A 15437-nucleotide genomic window follows, 5' to 3' on the forward strand; every position below is an offset into this window, starting at 1 on the left:
TATTCTTATAAACTAACAGTAAGCAGAACAATGTACAACACTAATCACCACCTGATCTTCCATTGTGAGATTTGCTACACTCAATAAGAACTGACTCAAACTTCCCTACAGTCTCTGATGCTTAGAAATTAGGGTTTGAGTTTGTTTCACGTCTATGTTTGCAGCCAGAGAAATTGTATGCCAGTGATTTTGTTGGTACTTCAGACAGTTTTCTTCAGAAAGAGCTGATTTTGAAATGTGGTTTCAATGCTCTTGGGAAATTTCTTCCTAGATTTTCCTCTGCCCTTGCAAAATCTGTACAGGTTTTACACTGGGTCTACTGCAGTTTCAGAAGACTGACTGCTACTTAGAAGCAAAAGGTCTGAAACTATTGTCCCATGAGACTGAATGTGAGGTTTTTTCAGTAGTGATGCAATTAACAGTGCTCACATTTCATGGGTAGTGTTTTATCCCTAACTGATCAGTTTCAAGTATACTTGTAGTTAGCAGCTAAGCAAGCACTTTGCTTTCAATCTGTGTGCAGCCTGCAGGTTTCCAAAAAGTGCACTGGCAATAAATTCAGTCACATATCCTTCTTAGAAAGTAGAAGTTGGATCCCTCCATCCTTGGTGCAGTAAGGAAACGAGAGTGAGTAAGAATGCATAATCTTTCTTTTTGCTCATACTTCCCTTTCTAGTAAAACTTGTAGTGTAGCACCAGGGTTGAATGGCTGCAACAAAGCTTTCCATCACTGTCAGAAGTGCTTGAAGGATGATACCATATTAGGCAGGTTTGAAAGCCCATAATATCACTGCTACTGCTTCTGCACATTCTGTCCTTCACAAATTCCATGGTGACAGTAATTCCACCACTATTGCAGCCTCTTAAGTATTAAATCATCAGCATCAGTATAATACTCTAAAGATAAAAAAATACTTAAGAGCTCTTCAGAAATGGCTTTTAATTTTAGGTTCAAATCTTAATGCACTATGAAACAGAATCAAATATTCTTTCGGTGCTGTGATCAAAAGAGATGCCAAAATAAAACAATGCCTTTGCCCATTTTCAGATTAAGTTACTGTTCCTTCACAAAAAATAAAAACAAAGGGAAGTGGGTTAAAATATTTTACAACATATCAATCCTTTATTTTATCAGAACTGCAGTTCTACAGGTATCTCTAAGTGTTAGTATATTCCCAAAGCTCTCAGGAAAGTGCTGTTTCTATTACATTTCTGGTCCAGTCAGAAAAAGCAAAAACACAAATCTTACATGAAAACATGTTCATGTTTACCCATGGAGTCTCAACACGATACAGGTCCCCAGAGGTAAAACTGTAATACATTAAAACACATATTTTTGCATTCAAAGCTAAGTGACCAAGATCCTCAGTCTTTTCAGACCTAAATCATTCAGATCATGGTGTTTGAATTAGGCAAAAACTCTCCCAACATGAAGACATACTTGTACCAAGAACTTGGACTTACTTCATGTACCTCACAACAGGAAAAAATATACAGAACCTCTCATTTGTCATACTTTCAATTCTGAAAATTTCCCCATAGTATTTGGGAATAGATATTTTAAAGCTTTAAGATCTGATTCTTCACAAATGCTGAAATCTAAAATCCTGTGAAATTTGACAGCTGTTGACTATGCTCAGTACCACTACAAAATAGAGCTAAAGTAGAAAAACATCTTAATAACCTCCTAATGGACTCCTGAAAACTATTGTTTCAGCAATCAGAATGACAGAAAGCTGGCTCTTCTCCCCTTACAGTACAGAAATAATTGACATTTGAAAACTATAAAAAGCAATGCAAGGCAGAGGAATAGATTTATATTTTAACTCCATTTAAGTGAACTGGAGAAAAAGGCTTTGCTCGGAAGGGCAAAGCAGAAAAGTACCTCTCTCAAAATAAGGAAAAAATATTTCCTTGTGATGCATCAAAGTTTACTTGAAACACGAAAGTGTCTTTTACAGTGAGGGAGGTGGCTAGCACTCATTCAGAGTAACATTTTCCCACTCCACCTTCCACATTCACACTTTGCAATTTGAAAGGAAACATTCTCCAGCCCTTTGGCTCCCTAAACAAATTTCAGAGCCAAAGTTCTTCGTCCTGTTTTGCAATAGTTCCCTTGCCAGAGTCACTCTTCGTGCAATTTGTGCAAACTTTTTTCAAGTTTATCTTGGCTCAGTTCAAAATGTATCAGACTGAATTTATGGTAAAGAAAAGCACAAGATCTTGTAGAAATTTAAAGTCAGAGGGTTTTGTTATGAAACGAACATCAGATGCAGTTCCAATATTAGCTTAAAATGGACTTCATATGTATTTGCTTAATTACTCGTACTCAGAATTCTCAGAGAGATTCTGGCTGCTTCAATTGAGGATTTGGCTTTAAAGCAACATCATGTTTTCCATTTGCTGCCCTGGGTTTCTACAGCTTAAGCAAGGAAACTCCTTTCTGAATTCATGCCTAGTTAGGAATATCAGTTATGACAATATGACTGGGTTTAATAAATATTTTCTGTACCTTCTTAGCCTAGCTGCCCCACATACACTCTTGGCTGCTCCTATTATGAAGATATCCACATTCCTGTGTGAATTATTATAAAATACTTCAGCTCCATAAATATTCTACGAAATTTCCAATCTCAAGAGGTGTTAAACCTTTCTATAGGTATTCCAACTGATATATTTTATTAAGGATGTTCTGTACCTACTTATACATGCATATTTTTTCTTATTACATCAAACCTGATCTTAGGTATCACTAGCTTTCCTGAACCCTACTTTTGGAATCAGATGCAGACGGCAGAAACAAATGTTTTAAATGCAGTACAGTGTCCACAGTATGTGGATATAATCTCTAGGAGAGAATACTGCAGTTGGGATAACCTGATTTGGTGCAGCTGTCAGAGACACAGAACAGTAGTTTCTGCTATGGCCTGGCAGTCCCTTCAGCCTCCATTTTGTGTTTATAGTATTTAAGGCACAAAGCTTCAGCTGCATGGCAACAGCTGTTTTCATCTAAGGCAAAAAGAAGGAAGTCGAAGGAAGCAGAGCACGCAGTTGTTTGTTGTGCTGATCAGTGCTGGCCTGTGGTACAGTCCATGCTTTGCCAGAGTTACTTGCTTCCTACAGAGCATAAAAGATATGGTAGCCCAGTGCTACTCTTAAGCACCTGTTTGCATTCAAGTCTCACACAGCTCTGCCAGTGAACAGAATCTTCATCTTTGCTGCTTTCTACAAAGCACTGTGAACATACCTTCAACCCTTTCATAGGTAGAAAACAGTAACATGGCAAACAGAAAATGATCACATCACTTTAGAGATGTATTTAAACTTCTCAGCACATGAACTGAGAGGAGACTACAAAATCTCCAGCAGCACCACGAGATGGTGCTCAGCCCCCTCTCTAAGACACACATGGAGTACACCAGAGTCAGGAAAGTTTGCTTGAACTGGGTACTGGCATTCCCAGCATAAGCACACATGGACAGTTGAGCTTACAAATGATTCTCTCTATGCATCCCTGATGGATACAGCATTCCCTGAAAAATATCGTTGTGCTGCAGGGAAAAAAAAAAAAAAAAAAAAAAAGAGAGAGAGAAAAAAAAGGCTCTGCATTTTTAAATGTTTTCATGCTGCTCTACCTTCTCTGTTGTATTTTATTTTTCTTGAAATAAATCAAAGTGTGACTAGTGAGTGAAATATTATAAACCTTTATTACAACAAGAATTGGTCAATTTTATTGGTGCTGCTTTCAGTGGCAATGATAATTTAGGAAGCAAGTTAAAATTATCCTAAGCAGAAAAATAGAATATATTAAATATAATCATATATAAATATACATATATTTAATATAAAATATAATATAATAAATTGTAAGTAACAATCTTTCATTCTTTCTAATATTAAGAAAGCACAGAACTAAATGAGGCTAGTTTCTGTCCATCACAAAAAAAAAAAAAGAAGTGATATTATCCGCACTTGTGGCATCAATATTTTGGCAATTCTAGGACTATGATCAGTATTTTCATGGGAGAACGCAATTTGGTGGCAGAATAGGCTACACTAACAATGTGATCGGGTATAAGAAATTAAAGTTGCAGTATAATAGTAACTACTAGTGTATGGTTTGGCCAACTGGGTAATGACCTCTAAAAATCTCTGCAGTCCTCTACAAATATGCTTCTACCATCTTGCAAGTAAAGTTCAGAGTTGCCACATGATCTTTGAGGCCTTCTTTCACAGAAGAACTGGCTGCATATTAGCAGCAATGAATATTTAATCTGTAAGAGCCCTTACAAACTCCTGGCTTCATTCACTGTCCTACTAAGCAAACACTCCGTACTAGCCTACAAGGAAAAAATGTCTCACATATCTTTAGCTCTTAACAGGGCCTCTTTGCATTAAAACATTTTTATATTATTTCTGTCTTTAAAAAGGAATGATGAAATTCCAGCAACATTTGCACCAAGCAGTTTTTTCTCTTGCACTGAATGTGCAAACCCACTTTGTTCAAATTAGAGTCTGTACCATTATAAAGTCTACAAATGCCCACTGCAATGTAGGGAATCTGTTCAATATCTGGAACTCCTATTTGAATAAATGCAAATGGACTTGGGTTTTGGGACCATGAAATATCAAACATATGACATCTTTCCCCAACTCAGGGAAGAAAGACTTGTGGCTTTGCTTGCAGCAGAACAATTTGGCAAATACTGTCCCTCCTCTTGAAACTACTGTCCCTCCTCTTGAAGCTTGTGGAGTTTAATCCCACAAATTCAGGAGAAGAACCATTCTAGATGGAAGACTGCAACTTTAAGTGCTTTGTTTAACAGCTTGGTAAAGTAGCAACAGCTTGAAACCTGAAAGATGCTCGTATGAGTCAAAAGCGATACCAGTTAAATTTTTTCTTTTCCTTACTAGTTCAAAACAGTGGGCTGAGTAATTTCAAATAAGATTCCCCTACAAGCAAAAAGGGAACAGAAAACACACTAATCCAAATGATGTCAGCATGCTAGTAGTTTATCAATATACAATTAAACCCTTACCTGAACCTGCTCTTGCATTGACAGGTAATTAGCATAATAACTTCCCTGTTTTAAGTTTTCTGGTGATTCTGTACTCCAATTTCATGAGCAAATAAAAATAATAAAATATCCTTGGATGATTAAAACTCTACCTGGTGATTTGATTTCCAGTTCATAGTCAGGCCTGGACACTGAGAATCCACCAAAAGGAAGAAGCTATTTTTCCATAATGAAGTGAGTTCACATGACTGTTTAATATAGCAATCATTGAGGTGGCACAAATAAAAAAGAAATTTTACTGGGAAAATTACTTGAGAACTTCTCTCAGGCTTTCTAACTTTTCACATTCAAAATGAAAATGCTCAGCATATTGCATTTTCCGCTAGGTAGAAAATTATTTATGATGATATAATGAATTTTCACCACTGATCAGACACATCTGTGGCATCTTGGTCAGGTTTCTTCTGCCATCAAAGCTTCCCACATATTGTACTCCCTTTGCACAAAAGAAGCAAGAAGGCAACTACTGTCTTCTTGGCCCTGAATTCCCAAGAATCACCTTTTTTTGAAAGGAGCAGAAGATAAGAAATTAAAAAATATTACTGCTGAAAGTTTTGCTAAGAGCACGTTTCCAGAGATGCAGCAGCAAAGCAAGCTTGCCATGTGCATCACACACCAGTGTGTACCAGCTTGACCAAGCAAGACCCTCTCTGGAAGAAAGAGTTCTTGTTCTCCATGACTCATTTTGTCCCTGCACCAACAGTAAACATTTCTGAGCTACTTCTTCCAGAGGCAGACCACAAATCTGCGGCTCACCTTGCCTTCCCCAGCCCACTTCTTAGCAACCAATATTTAAGCACAGAAGCATCAATGGATATTTTTTAAGTGAACTTCTGTGCACAATTGCGGTTCTCTGTTCCCAGAGAGAAATTTTCTAGGAGCAGTGCCTTTTGCCAGACTAACCAGCCTAGCAGTGGAAAATACAGGCAATGTGATGGATCACAGTGGTAGGACAGCAGCAGTCAGTGCTGAAAGAGGTGGGGTGTGTGAGGATTGTTAAACCTGGAAAAAACCTCTCAGCTGTGGAAAGGCAATTTTTCTCTACTATCAATCCTCTCACCATTCATGGAAATAGTAGCCAATGATAAAGTCCTAATGCAGTCACTATTTGATTTTAAGATAATCAAGAGCCTGACATCTTAATCCTGGAAAGAACATATTTCATACTCCTACACAGCTCCCTGGTTCTACCTCTCTCACAGTAAGTTTACTTAAACTTAGTGCCTTGTGTAGAAAAAGAAAATAAGTGAAATGGAAAAAGAAATTACTAAATCCTTCATGGCTGGACACCATAAATGACATTGTTTCAGTCTACCTTTACTGTCTATTTCACTGTATGGCAGCAAAAGCATTGCCTTTTTAAGTTCTGTATCAAAATGTTTACAAGCTTTCAAGGGTATGTTCTTTTCCAGAGTGTACTGGCCCTGGCTGAGAGGGAGTTAATTTTCTTCAGAGCAACACACATGGAGCCATGTTTTGGATTTGCAAGCAAAACACTGTTGATAATACACAGGCAGGCAGAGAGTGGGAGAGCAGCTGTGTGCTTCTTAACCACCTACAGGGGTTAAACCAAAACATTGAGAAAAGTGCAAGTGATGACAGCTGATCTGAAAAGAACACAAATCAATTTATACAAGGAAAGTGGCCAAAATAACAAATTGAGGGGCTTACACATTTTTCTATTAAAGCCTTTTTTTCTTCCCCAGGCAACCTGGCTGAGATCCTGCAAATATTGCAATAGAAAAGGAAAAAAAGGAAACAAGACTGTTTTCCCCAGACATGAGAAAGGAAGCTGGTAATATAACAACTGGTGGATAAGAGAGAAATGTTGCTGACCACAATTAGTTAATTCAATATATCATTAAACAAAACCTTAGAAACACAAGCCTTCTTCCTCAGTTACTCCAAGCTTCACCAACACTATCTTTTTCCTCTAAAAATAAAATAAAATATAAATAAATAAATAAATAAACCTACCTCAAACATTTCATATTTCATAATCTTTGTTATAGCATCCAGGATCCTAATAATTAATTGGCATTTCTAACATTAAGTAATGGGTATCTATCTTAGTGACAGACAGGATAATTAATATCATTTGTTTTGATCTTCAAAACAGTTCTCTTTTTTTAGTTATAATCCCACAGAAGGGGTGACAGGCTAAAGGAATTGAAATATATATATATATATATATATATTTATATATATATAAATGCACAACAAACACAATCTTTTCAAAAGTCAAAAAGAATCAAGAAAAGCTGCTGGGGTAAGAATGATAGCCAGTAAACCAGAAGAGCTGTTTTCCAAAAGTGGGGCATTGATTCCTGACAGATGACTGCTGAGCTTCCAAAGTTAGTTTACTTTCTTGTTAGGTCTCACGACAGCAATTTAGGTAAAAATAACACAGACCACATTCTGCCAAGCTCTGCTTTCACCACTGCCATCTCTCCATAAGGATGACCTGTCTCTCCCTGCATCCTGGAACCGAAAACTCAGAATTGAGACTTTCAAAGGGACAGTATTAGCTGGAAGATGAAGGCTGACTGCTGTTAACTAACAGCTGGGCCTAGCTGAATTCTAGCAAACACGGACTTGTGATTGTAGCCTACATCTGTGGCCCCTGATAAAATATTCTGGGATTCAGGGACCTTGTGATATAGCAAATCACAGTTTGGAATTGCTCAAATTAATTATGCCACAGCAAAACCTTAATCTTCATGGCACTGTCTGGATGAGGAGGATTAAAGACACTGTGAAAAAGCCTGTGCTCATGAAACCCAGTGTTCTGCCCCCAGTAATGTCAATCTCTAGTACCTCTTGAGCAGTCACTCCTTATCCAATATCCACCGATCCTCAAAGCTCACTGATTTGGCCTTAAGTTTACAGAACAGGTGGCACCCAACATAGCAAGCAGTGCTTGTGCTGACTGATTTTTCTCTTTTACTTTATAACTATTTAAAGCCTCATTAGAGATGCTCTCTCTGGGTTGTTTGCAAACAAAATTAATAATATATAAAATACTCGCTTCCTCCTAGATCCTGAGGCATGAGTTTTCAGTTTTTACCAATGTTCTTGGAATTAAAAAAAAAAAAAAGTGAATGTTCTGGCAACTAATTACACAATGTAATCTACAGAAGACATGTTGTCTAGACATCATTGAAGTGGAGCAGTTTCTCATATGTGCTTTACATTTTCTCTCTCACCCAGATGGAAGATGTCCATGTGGAACCCAGCCTAAAAAGGGACTTATCCTCTCCACTGCAACTGATAATTGCACGGATTCTGCTGCTATCTTTGTAAAACAAGCTCAAAAGCACTACTTCACTTTGTAGGGGTACCAAACAGCCTCTGAGTTGGAAAACGTGTCTTGGTTTGGGTTAAGGACAGGGTTAATTTTTTGCAGCAGCCATGAGGGTGGGGAACCTGGAGCTGTGTGGGCATGGCCAGGGTCCTAATATTATTCAATACCATTTCATGTCATTGCCAGGGCAGAGAAAGGGATGCTCTTTCTCTCCCTTTTGGGAAGAAAGAGAATTCTTTTCTGGCGATGGGGAAAGCATGGTGGGTGGAGGATCTGCCTGCCATTGTTTTTCATTGTCCAGGCTTGGTGGGCATTTTGCATGTAAATCACCCTTTCTTTGTACATATTTTGTTATTGGTATTGTTGCTGTTCATTTTCTTATCTCAGGGATGATTCCAATACATGGTTCTTAACTTATCTCTGCCTTTTGTCTCCCACTGAAGGGCGGGGGAGGTTGCAGTTCATGGTTTTCTTTTCATTGGGAGTACTAAATTGAAGAATACCATTCCTAAACTACAACAATTAAGTCAAGAGGGTTTTTTTTGCCACTTTCTTGAATCAAGAAAGTCTGAGACAAAAGAGGTCACTTCATAGTAGCTGCCACAGGGAAGAGGAATTTGTTGCATTATGAAATAAAGCTGATCTCCACATCCATAAAGGAGCTCAAAGAGACAACAACAGGAGAGGGAGCACAAATAATATCTTCCTGGGTTATATCCAGGGCCATCAGCCCACCAGAGACCCATACGCACAAGCCCCGAAGAGCATGGGGCACAGCAGCAGGTGAGAGCACAAATCACAGACTCGTGAGCAATGAAAACCTTTCCAGGTCTCTCCCAGGGCTGTTCCAGCAGAGTCATTGGTTCCAGTGTCCTGGCATGACACTCATCACTGTATGATATCTGGACTAGCTCTTGATATCACCTTTTGGATTAAGGGGATTGCTGCATAGTGTGGGACATAGGTGATGTTGGGGAAAAGCAGTTTGGGGTCAGACAGCCTTACTATGGGATGTTTAGAGGAGAAACCAAAGGTACAAAAAGAGAGAAGATTAGGTGATTTTGGAAAGAGCAAGACTGGGAAAATAAATATAGGGTTTAGGGTATAAAAAGGGCTGGGCATGTAAATAGATGCTGATTGGTATTTTTATCTGATCAGTGCAGCCTGTTCTGTCTTCTTATTAAATTCCTTTCTATGTCTTTCCTGGGTGAGAGCCTTTCATTCTCTGTGCATGAGGGTGTATGGGGCTATGAGTGCTGCAACTGGAATCAGACCATGGGGTCAACAGGCCCAGATGTTCATGGTGCCAGAGACTGGAAAGAATGCAGGTCTGCGAGCAAGCGTGTGAACTCTAGCAATGGACCTGCCAAGAACACATCTTCAGCTGGCTACGAATAGAACTGGAAGCAAACAGTGGCAGTAGCCTCACCTCTCTTGGGCTGTTGGATCTAGCAGGGAAGGTTCTCCTCTAAGAGAATTCTTATCTTGCCATCTGACAAATATCTGGGAAGACTGCTTTTGATCCCCTGACAGAAGAAGTCTTCCAAAGACAGGCTTGCTCTCTTCTTTCTCCTGCACAAGGCCAGACCAGCATCCCAAGTGTGAGACTGCTCAAAGGTGAAATCATTCTCAGCTGGGCTGTGCAGATGCTACAGACAGACACCAGCTTTGCTTTCACCACTACAATATTGGTGTCAACATACTATCAACTTGGCACTTTGCAGGCTGCATAAATATTCATTTCTTCCTGATTATGTTTAAATGGAGCTAGGAGATATTACAGTCACAAATATGATGTGTATGTTTAATCATACCGCTTCACTTTCAAAAGAATGTTTTCTTGTTAGAGTACTATTAAGGTTTTATTAAAATGACAGCAACAGAACGAGGAATCGGATAAGTGCACTTGGTTTTACAATATTTTGATTAGAGTTAGCACAGCTTCCTATTTACTTATGATGATACAGAAAAAAGAACTTTAAATCTCTCCCAGAAAGTTACACATCATAGATTCATATTTTATGTTGTTACAGTTGCACTTAATAAAACGAAACATTAACACTGCATTGAATAAGGCACTAAATACAATAACCACAGCAACTGAAACAGGAGAACCAAACATATTCCAGCTGTCATTATTATAAAAAATTACTGGATTTCAAACAACATGCTAAATTTGAGACCTCACAGAGACACAGAATCAACTGTGTAGTAATGATTAGACTGATTTTTTTTATCCTCTTCCATTTATGTTTTTAGCAGCAGGTAAGAGAAGAAGATATGGAAGTTTTGAGGCATCAAAAGTGACATGAAAATAGACAATGGCTTTTCTGGCATGCTTTAGTGAGAAGAAAAGGCCTTATTATGAAATAGCAACCAATAAGACAGAAGTGTTCACTGTCCCAAGGAGCTACTTTTGGCAGATCTCTCATAGAATTAGTGTCAAAGTATGTGACTGAATATTGACACACCATAAAAGGCTTGCGAGGAGAGAGAACTAGACCAAGAGTAGTATCCAAAAAAGAATACAGAGTGAAAATACCTCCAAAATCTAACAAATCTGTAGCACACACAACTCTGCCCTCCACACTTAATACTGAGTAGAATGCTAAAAACTCTCCACATCTAATCTGATATGGAGTCACCGCATATGGAATAATGAAATTAAGGACTAGATACCTTTGAAAAAATGAAGAAAAATCAGAGCACCAGATGTGACACAAACTATAAAACTATCACAACTTCAACTTTCTCAAAGTGAACAACCCATTTCAATAAACAGTTTACAGGAGAGGGACCGTTTTCTTAGGAAATCCTATTTTTAAAAAATAAAATACATGTAGGCAAAAATCTAAGAGACTCATATTTATATACCTATTCTCCCCATGAATCCAACCAACAAAATTGTGCTAAACATTATGTCTGCATTATGTTGAGGAATTGTTCAATGCACCTTCACACAGTTTATTTGGACATCCTGGTCCTGCCTTTGGTTGTGCTGATTTCGCACTCAGGGGAAAAGAGAGTTACTATATAGCTACATATGTGTGAGCAAAAGCATTGTTGGGTCTTCTAAATGTGCAGAAACAGAAAAGCTCAGTTTAGGTATCTTCAAGAGGGAAAGGAAAGGATGAGATGAGTATTAAAGTACAGAGATGGTAAAAAACTAAAATACAACAATTATGAAACACAGAGAGAAGGTAAGATGAAACTGTGGAAAACAATATTTTGCATCAGATATACAATAGCCCAAAGATACATAAGAGAAAAGCCCTCAATCTTTTCAATGAAAATTAAGAGCAAGTATAAATGCTTACCTGGGACAAGATGCAAGACTCCTCTCAAACAGCATGAGCTTCAATGCTTGAAGTAGTGGGCTCTTAAGCTACATGTTCCACAAAACCCAAAAAGTACAGCTCTGTTTACCTTTAAAACCATGCACTGGGTCCCTTCTATTCAATTACCAGCAGCGACTGCTTGACCTGAAACTCTTTAACTGCTGGGAAGCCCATTTGTCAAGTTACTTTAAAACACTTCTGCTCATTTCAACAGACCCTGGCAGACATGGATGTGGATAACTCCCTCTGCACAAGTAAATGTCAGTGTGCCTGCAGGAATGCTTACAGTGATATTTGGTCTGCTTCTGCCTAACCATATTTTATTCATTAGAGAGTATAGTTTTCACCAATCCCCAGCAGGTTCCCTTCTAGGAAACAGGACAGATGACCTGAGTTATTGCAACAGGCAGCAAAAAAACCAAGGTATTGGAGACTAAGAGTAGAGATGTTAGTTTTCAGCAAAGCATTATAAAAAATAAATTAGGAAGAGCCAATGTGTTTTAAATAAAGAAATAAATCTAAACCTTCAGGGAAAGACTGTATTTAAAAATGCAACAGGCTCAACTATTAAAAATGCATGGTAGCAAAGTGATTCAAGATGTTTTGATGCTTATGGGGAAAACTAACAAAACCACAGAATTCTGTCTTTCCACTGCTTTCATTATAGGATTCTCTTTTTCCTCTCTTTTTTCTCTTGGGTTTTTTTTTTTTGGTTTTTTTTTTTTGTTTGTTTGTTTGTTTTTTGGTTTTTGTTTTTTTGGTTTTTTGGTTTTTGGTTTTTTTTACTGTTTAGTCCAATTAGTGCTAGCTTTTTATTTGCATAAAAACCAGGCAATTGCTACTTGCTACTAAAGCTTCCCGCCTGAAGACAGTCTTCCACAGCTAAGACTTTAACAGGCAGCTGTCATCAAACAAATGCTGAAGATGTTGACAGCATCAGATTGTTGTCCAGTACCAGAGGAAATGGATCCTCAGATGGCAAACATAAAGAACTGTGGGGCAAGTGTTTTGATGGAGTTACAGATGGCTAAGCAGCAAGAGCATATGAGCTCTCATGAAGCAAAAGATCCTATTTTTATGTAAATGTCCTCACCACTGCTGTGTAAAATTTAGCAATCTCAGCTACCACATTCAAGACACTTTTTCCCATTGCACATTCCATCTTGAAATTTAGTGTGAAAACTTCGAAGACCAGAAGGAATTCAACAAGATCTTTCAAGATTTGAGTCATACACTGACTAATCCCACTTGTAGCAGTTTAATTCCATACAATAACTAAGCACCGTGCAGCTGCTTGTCTACACCCCTCCTCCCATCAATGGCATGGGGAGGAAAATCAGAAAAAGGTAAAACACATGGGCTAAGATAACAAAAGTTGAAATAAAGTAAATTATCATGAACAAGCTTCTATGGCATATCAGGGCTTCTCCCCAGCTACAGGCTAACAGGGACCACTTCTCAAGTCCAAAAAACTAATTGCTCACACTTTTGTACAGAGTCTCAATCAGCTGCCATTTGCCCTTCATAAATACTTCCACATAAAATCTAACACAGAGGACCGGCTCATTCAGGAATCTGGTAACAAGTTAAGATAAGCCTCAAAGCACAATTGAGAGCTAAACAGCACCAGTGTTTGGGGAGTGCTTTTTACTTTGAGGCCTACATCAAGTTTGATCAGCTCTTTGAAGTAGAACAGAAAAGATTTGGTTTGCTCAGTCAGTCTAGAAATGCATATGATCTGTCACTATTTTTTTTTTCACAGAAATTTTATAATCCTTCCTCCCTGTTTCTACATACTGAAAAGAATCTTAGGTGACCCAGAGGTTCAGATGGAATTTCTTATAGAAACCTAAGAATGGCAAATGCCATATATACATATATGTTATATATATATATATATATATGACATTATATATATGAAGTATATATAATATACTTTAAATGTAAAATCTATTTTTTCTTTATTCTACACCCAAATAAAAAATAACTTTGAATAAATATCATGTTAAGTTGTCACCATTCTGTAATAAAGCAAGAGTTTGAAGCTTCTTTTCTTTGTTTTTAAATATGCCTCCCTTTTTGTAGTGGAGAAGTGCATACAGTACTTGTTGTTATTCTTATGTGGTTCCTGAAAAGTTTTCATAATGACAATAGGTTACCAGTGAAATATAATATCAGCTCATCGAGTTCCTGAGGTGCTCTTCTGCAAAGCTACGAAATAACAGTTCATCTCCTCTTTGCAGAAACCTAATACAAAATTTTCCACATAAAATCACCTTAAAGTCTTCCCGCCTCCCTCTCCAGCTTCATATCCCACCCAAACCCTTCAATTTCAGAAGATTTAAGAAAAAAATAAAAATAAAAGAAAAAAAGAAAATAAAACCAGCTTATAAAACAGCAAAGAAAATAAAGTTATTTTAATATATATAGAAAGAGAACAAAATGAAACTTGAGGGAAAACTTACTGGCGTTACAGTTTATCCTGATACAGTCTAGATGGGGAAAAATAAATGAAAGATGAAATTGCATCCTTCAAGGTAACAGCTGCAGACATCCAAAAACAATCAGTCCACCCTTCCGGGGACAGACACACGCAAAGAGATGTGGCCATTTTATACTTTATACACAGTCTGTGCAAGTTCAGGAGTGGGTGTATATGTACAGTATATTCTATGTAAATATCTGTTACATAAATATATATATATATATATATATACACATATACATATATATACATATATGTATAGAGAAATATACCAATATACATACATAGCCACATGTTGACACAAAGTTCTTTTCTTTTTAGAGAAACCTACAAATCTAAGAGAATCTTCCACTCCAGACCATGACTTGATATGAATTACAATTTTAAAAATTACGATCAAGGCATAAAAATCTCCCTCAAGATACAAGTCATACTCAAGTGTCATTTTGCTTTTTAGAGACCTTTAGCAATTTCTCTAAGAAGCTTGAAGCTCAAAGTGAACCTTTACATTTGGTTTCTTTTAAATTAATTTGTATTGTTTTTGCATAAATACACCATCTGTCAACAGAGAATACCTGTAAAATCAGCCTATGAGATTTTTTGGTGCAATATTTAACCCTTTCCAGCTCTCCCAAAGACAGATCCTCTTCTAATTCCCCCAAAACCAGCCCAAAACACTTTTTAATATGTGCACAGACACATTTGACACTGTCCGCTCAGGTGAGGAAAGGGTTAATATACTGCCCAGTTGTGTCCTATCATAAAATGGCCACTTGCAAACAGCTAACCGCACGAACGCCCAGCCCAGATTTCAGCTAGTTCTGGAGGTTGGGAACACTTTTTTTTGGGCTTGGCAGGGAGAATGGGGAAGTCTTTCAAAGGTCCCCAGCCCCGCCAGTTCCTCAGAGCCCAATCTCATCTTGCTGTCTGAACGCTAAGGCTGAACGGGGTGTTTGTAACGTTCAGGGAGAAGATGAAATGGGCAGTGAAGTGGCAGATCTGGGAACCTTTGCTGCCCTGCTTCATTCAGAGGTCACAGGCAAGGGAGGGACAAAGACAGGTACAAGGAGAGAAAAATAGTTATGCTTGTGGAATCTAATAAATGGTAATGGAAGAGTCTCCACAAAGAAAGCAAGTTGAGGTAGGAGAGCCTAAGTAGAGGGCCTCTGAGCATTGCTTCTCTCTTTTAACACACTAATGCTCAGCATATCTCAGGATGTGATCCATAAGAG

The 15437-nt window shown here is 37.9% G+C and overlaps 1 protein-coding gene across 1 annotated transcript in view; it reads right to left on the minus strand.

Moving 5' to 3' along the window:
• The window catches only part of NRXN3 (neurexin 3), a 751638-nt gene that overhangs the window by 605251 nt on the left and 130950 nt on the right, over positions 1-15437 (minus strand). Inside the window, exon 7 of the mRNA XM_053944975.1 lies at positions 14186-14212. Coding sequence (XP_053800950.1) covers positions 14186-14212 — 27 coding nt within the window. The remainder of the gene's footprint in view (positions 1-14185; positions 14213-15437) is intronic.

Source organism: Vidua chalybeata, chromosome 6 (assembly GCF_026979565.1).
Source record: "Vidua chalybeata isolate OUT-0048 chromosome 6, bVidCha1 merged haplotype, whole genome shotgun sequence".
Lineage (NCBI taxonomy): Eukaryota > Metazoa > Chordata > Aves > Passeriformes > Viduidae > Vidua > Vidua chalybeata.